The sequence below is a fragment of the Portunus trituberculatus genome, chromosome 6 (genome assembly GCF_017591435.1).
Source record: "Portunus trituberculatus isolate SZX2019 chromosome 6, ASM1759143v1, whole genome shotgun sequence".
Classification (NCBI taxonomy): Eukaryota; Metazoa; Arthropoda; class Malacostraca; order Decapoda; family Portunidae; genus Portunus; species Portunus trituberculatus.
The window spans coordinates 1,843,430-1,849,754 of record NC_059260.1 but is presented as its reverse complement, the minus strand read 5'-3'; the positions used below and the strand labels follow the sequence as shown (position 1 = coordinate 1,849,754).

Below are 6,325 nucleotides of genomic sequence, written 5' to 3'. Positions count from 1 at the left end.
TACTACATCTGGATATTGAGAGGTGAGAACAAGAAGAACAGAATAAATTGAAGTAAGAAAAGAAGAGGAGGATAAAAGGAGGGAAGAACAAGGAGGATAAAGGAAGGCAAGAACAGGAAGAACAGGATAAAATGGAAGCAGGAACAAGAAGAATAGGATAAAAGGAGGTAAGGAGAAGAAAAGGATAAAAGAAGACAAGAACAAGAGGATAAAGGATAAAGGGAGACAAGAACAGGAAGAACAGGATAAAAGGAGGTAAGTAGAAGAAAAGAATAAAAGAAGACAAGAACAAGAGAATAAAGGGAGACAAGAACAAGAACAAAATAAAATGGAAGCAAGAACAGAGAATAAAAGGAAGGTGAGAACAAGAACAGAAAGGAAGAAGAACAGGATAAAAGGAGATAACAAGAAGAACAGTGGGATATAGCTTGAGTATTGCTTGAACTATAAGAACACAACCTGGAGGAACATATCTGGAGGGGGGGGGAGGGGACACTGTTCAAATGCCTCATAAGTTGGAGATCATACTGAACTTTTGGAAGACTTCGACAAATAAACGCAGAAATGTTTCTTTAAATATTTTGTAATTTTTTTTGCTAGTGGACTTGAAACTAAATTGATAAATGAATGAATATATAAGTAAATAAATAAATGAAAATGTTTCTTCTACAAATCTTTCATAACTTTTACCGGTTAAGTTAGAAGTAATAAAGAAACAAATAAATAAATAGATAGAAACACTTACATAAATCCAAACTTCTACAGACAAAACTAAAAACTAAAAAAAAAATAAATAATAATAATAAATAAATAAATAAAATAAAATATAATAAAATATAATACAATACAACAAAATAAACACCACCACCACCACCAAATCAGCCCACCTTCTGTGCCTTCTGCTGGTGTTGACAGATGCACCAGCCTTACCTGCAGGTCCCTGGTGGTGCTGCAGGAGCTTGACAGTGGCCCTGATGTGGAGTGTGCCCTCGTGAAGGTACTCCGCCCTGCCACTCCCGTCCACCACCTTCCTCACCGGTGCAAACTCTGTGTATCCAAAGCCCTTAGGATTGCGGTGTGTCTGGGGGCGGCTGAAGGCTTGGCGGTCTGGGCTGCTCTGAAGGGTCTCGGTGATGTGTGTTTGGGTTTCCCCACACTGCAGTCCAGTAAGGCAAAGGTGATGACGCCAGCGAAGGGCCAGTCCAGGAATGCGTCATTTTCACCCTGCATACCGTGGATGAAGAGGGACAGCCACTCCTCCCCTGCCGGACCCCCCTGCCCCCCCTGGCCATTCCTGGTTAGGTTCAGTCGTAGGCAGAACTTGTAGCCAAAAGGGGATGTGTAGAAACCAGGGGAGTGGAAAACACGAGTTGGTTTCTCCCGTAGCTCGGCAAGTGTCCCTGGGAAGTCCTTGAGCCGCCACACGTACTCCCCCTGGCAGTACCGTCCCCTCGCTGCCTCGCCCCCCTCCGCCGTGACCCACCCCTCCACCTCCTCCACCCGTGCTTGCAGGTTACTTAGCCCTATGTTCACCTGCAGCAGCCCCTGACTCATCTCTAGGGTCTTGCCACAGAGGTCCTTCAGTATTGCCTCCTGCTGGGGATGCATGGCCAGGTCCTTCCCTGCCTTGCCATCCTCCCCACCCTTCCCCTCCTCTAGTGCTGTGGCGCCCTCCCCAACAATCGCCAGCTGGGAGAGGCTGAGGTGAAGTTTAGGACTGGTATCAAGTTTAAGGGGAGAGGGGAACACTAACCCTCTCTCCCTCTCCCCTCTCTCCCCACAGCTACTCTCCCCAAGCTGTCGGTCAGGGCTTGGGGAGGTGGCAGACAGCTGGCTCCTGAGGCTGGGCTGTCGGCTGAACCCCAGGCCGCTCGGTGACCCCCACACACCAGCTGAACGGCTCAACTCCCACACCAACGCAGTGACACGCTTCTGGGCTGACGATAAAAGCTGTGGGGTGATGGTGAGGTGTGTTAGTGGTGTTGTGGTGGTATGGTGTGGTGTGGTGTGGTGTGCTAGTGTGGTGAATTGATTTTATAGACTTCAATTTGCACATATTTAAGATTAGGTTAGGTTAGGTTAGGTTAAATCAGCTTAGATTAAGGTTAGGTTAGGTTAAGTTAGGTGAGGTGAGGTGAGGTTAGGTAAGGCTAGGTAAGGTAAGATAAAGATTAGGGATGGGTTAGGTTAGGTTAGACACTAGACACACACATGGAGATGGTACTGAGTGGACTGGCTGAGGTGAGCATCCAGATCAGCACGGACAGTCTTGTGGGAGCAGCCGTGTTCAGCGTAGGGGCAGCCCACCACCACCCTGGGGCAGCTGTCACTACGGTGGGTGGGCAGCTCCCCCCGCGCCACCACCGCACTGCACAGCTCACAGGACACCATCACTTGCGCACAGGTGGCCAGGTGCAACTGTGGAGAGGGGAGGTTAGATAGATAGATAAGATGAGATAGATAAATAGATGGGATGTTAGATAGATAGAATGAATGGTGTATGTGTATCAAAGTGTGTGTATCAAAGAGTATGTATCAGAGTGTATGTATATGAATTAAAGTGTGTGTGTGTGTGTGTGTGTGTGTGTGTGAGAGAGAGTGAGTGACATACCTGCTCCTGATTGAATGGGTAGGGCAGGTCACACAGCACACACAGTTTGAGGCGCAGCAAGCACTGTGATTTGAGGTGTTGGTCCAGCTCCCTCTGCAGCACTGTCACTGAACACTCATTGGGGCACAACACTGGCTGGAAAGGTAACAATGTGATAGAGAAAGCCAATAAGAACACAGCTGGTTTTAGAAAACATGATAACACAGCTGGTTTTAGAGAACATAATGAAAGAGAGAACACAGCTGGTTTTAGAGAACATAATGAAAGAGAGAACACAGCTTTATTTGGAAATGCAGAAAGAGGAACAGAACATGAAAACATAATAAGAGAAAGAACACAATGCCAACACAAGAACACAGCTGGTTTTAGAGAACATGAGAACACAGCTGGGTTTAGAGAACATAATGAAAGAGAGAACACAATGAGAACACAGCTGATTTAGTGGTTTTAGATAACATATTGAAAGAGAATATAATGAGAAAATAGCTGGTTTTAGAGAACATAATGAGAAATAGAAAAAATAATGAAAAAAAAAATTAAAAACAATAATAAATGCCCACAAAACTCCACAAACACCCACAAACCCCCAACCCCCAAAAAAAAAAAAAAACCCAAACACACCTGAAAACTACAAGCCTGCGTGTGGTGTTCAATGTACATAAGATCGAGAACCTGCGTACACCCGAGGGAAGTGTTTGGGCACCTGACCCTGAGTTGCAACACCTCTCTCTCGGCACAGAGTCAGGGAACAGGTCCGTCTCCTTCAGGGGTGTGTTGTCAATGGGGCACCTCCTGCTGGACTCACTGTAAGGGGTAATGAGTAAGGGGGTAATGGGTAAAGGAGGATTAAGAGGATATGTGGTGCTAAAAATTGGGTAATGGGTTAATGGGTATCTAAAAAGGGGGTTATTTGGGTGTAATGGTTAAGGGGTAATGGGTAAGGGAGGATTAAGGGGGTATGTAGTAAGAAAAGGACATTGAGGGATAATGGGTATCAAAAAAGGGTGTCCTTTGAGGGATAATGGAGTAATGGGTATAAAAAGGATGTTAATTGTCAGGGTAAAGGGTAAGGGAGGATATAAGGGAGTATGTGGTGCTAAATAATGGGTAATGGGTTAATGGGTATCTAAAAAGGGTGTTATTTGCAGGTAATGGTTAAGGGGTAAGTGGTAAGGGAGAATTAAGAGGCTATGTGGTACTAAAATGGATAATGGGTTAATGGGTATCTAAAAAAGTGTTATTTAGGTATAATGGGTATAAAAAAGGTAATATTTAGGTATAATGGGTATAAAAAGGATGTCATTTACAGGTAATGGGTATAAAAGTGGGTTTTATTTGGGGGATAATGGGTTAATGGGCATAAAAAGATTTACTTGGGTGTAAGGGGTAAGGGGTAAGAGAGGATTAAGGGGATATGGGGTACTAAAAAGGGTGTTATTTTGGATATAATGGGTAAATGGGTACTAATGGGCTACAAGACTATTATGTGAAAGGGTGAGAAATACAAAGAAAGAGAAAGAGGGAGAGAGAGAGAGAGAGTCACTTTAATACACCTGAAGTAGCTACACACACAGTTACAACCCCACAAACACACACACACACACACCAATCAACCCCCCTCTAACACACACAAAAACAGTAACAACAAAAAGAACCCACCCAGTGCTACTTTAACCCTTTCACAGTGACATGCAACACTTCACTGCACTACAAGCACTGAATGATATCTTTGTAAGCATCTACGAGAGAGAGAAAGGGGTGAAAAATATAAGCTTTGCAATTTCTCACTAATAAAATGTTTGGTTATGGCTACAAAATATAATAAAATAGTCTCAGAGAGGTTAGTGAATAAGAAAAAGACATACCAAATAGTGACCAGTGACTCAAAACACCTGAACTAGTTACAGGTAAACACACACACACAAAAAAAAAACTAGATAGAAGAAATAAAATAAATAAATAAGAAATAACAAAAAAAATGAATCCACACACTGCTACCTCAACACACCTGAAGGAGTTATAGGTCATTAGACACCCCAACACACCTGAGGGAGTTGTAGATGCAGTCCTTACAGAAGCGGTGTCCACAGGCGGTCTGCAGCGGCGCCCTCAGAGCCAGCAGGCAGATGGGACACTCATACTTAGGGTCCAGCGCTGGGACAAACTCATAGTCATACCCCTGGGCCTGTGTTGGGAGGGAGGGAGGGAGGGAGGGTGGGAAGGAGGGAAGGAAGGAAGGAGGGAAAGGAGGAGAAAGGAAAGACAGAAGGGAGGAAGGAAGGAAAGGGAAAGGAGGGAAAGAAGAGAGGAAGGGAGGCAGGAAGAAAGGAATGAAGGGAGGGAAGGAAGGAAGGAGGAGAGGGAGGAAGGAAGGGAAAAAAGAAGAGAGCAGAAGGAGAGAGGGAGGGAAAGAAAGGAGGAAGTAAGGTAGGAATAAAGGAAGAAAAGGAAAAAGAGGGAGGGGAGGACAGAATAAAAGGGAGGAGAAAAGGAAGGAAGGAGGTAGATGGAGGGAAGAAATAAAAGAAGGAGGGAAGGAAGGGAGAGAATTAGGAAACTTAGGACACTAGCAATAATAATAATAATAATAATAATAATAATAATAATAATAATAATAGCAACAATAACACTACTACTATCATTTTTACACCACCACTACCACCACCACCTTGACTCACCCTGGGCAGCACCACAGACTCCCCCAGGGGCGTGTCGGTGAGGGAATTGTGGCACTCCATGGCTGGGCACGTCACCAAGGCACTCCTCTCACTCCCTCTCACCTCTCACCGCTCACTCCTGCAAGACACAGAAGATTAAAATACTATTGGTACTTATTGCTCTCTCTCTCAAAAAAAAAAAAAAAAAAAAAATTAGCTTCGTTTTGTCACCCACCTGTTGATGAGTCAGTCTGTCTCTCTCATATGACTCATTCACCACTCTCACCACTCACTCACTGCTCTCACCACCTCACCACTCTCCCTCCTCTCCCCTCTCCTCACTCACCACTCCCTGCGGCACACCAGGCGGTAAACAACACACTACTAAACAATAACATGAAAAGTTTAACGCACGTCACTTCTTGTTTACATTCTGGGAAGTGGGAAAATGTTGCCATCCGTCACTTTTTTTTTTCCTATTTTGTCCACTTCATCCACAAATGTCAAAAGTCTCCTCTGTTGTGTTTGTTTTTGCTTGAAAATTAAAGAAAAAAATATAATTGGTGATAAAAATGGTGATATGTGATATTTGGTGTGGTTTTAGTATTATTTGTGTTTATCTATCTTGTATCTTATCTATTTCATCTTTACAAACGTCAAACTCTTTCTTCGCTGTGTGTTTTGTTTGATAATTAAAGGAAAAATAAAAAAAATGTGTGAAAAATATAATAAACACTCTAATACTTAGTTGATATAATAGTTACCCATATTATTATTGTTATTACTATTATTATTATTATTATTACGATTATTATTATTATTATTATTATTATTATTATTATTATTATTATTATTATTATTATTATTATTATTATTATTATTATTATTATTATTATTATTATTATTATTATTATTATTATTATTATTATTATTATTATCATTATTATTATTATTATTATTATTATTATTATTATTATTATTATTATTATTATTATTGTTTTTTTTTCACAAGATAGCTAACAAATACACAAATAAACCAACAAAACCAACAAACAAA

The 6,325-nt window shown here is 42.0% G+C and overlaps 1 protein-coding gene across 1 annotated transcript; it reads right to left on the bottom strand.

Moving 5' to 3' along the window:
• Positions 1 to 289: 289 nt before the first annotated feature.
• LOC123518241 (TNF receptor-associated factor 6-like) lies at positions 290 to 5,700 on the bottom strand. The gene is given in 10 exon segments (XM_045278966.1): positions 290 to 922; positions 925 to 1,140; positions 1,143 to 1,950; positions 2,212 to 2,418; positions 2,612 to 2,746; positions 3,233 to 3,351; positions 3,354 to 3,415; positions 4,657 to 4,796; positions 5,290 to 5,407; positions 5,615 to 5,700. Coding segments are annotated over 9 exon segments (1,791 nt in total). The 5' UTR covers positions 5,350 to 5,407; positions 5,615 to 5,700; the 3' UTR covers positions 290 to 878.
• Positions 5,701 to 6,325: the final 625 nt, after the last annotated feature.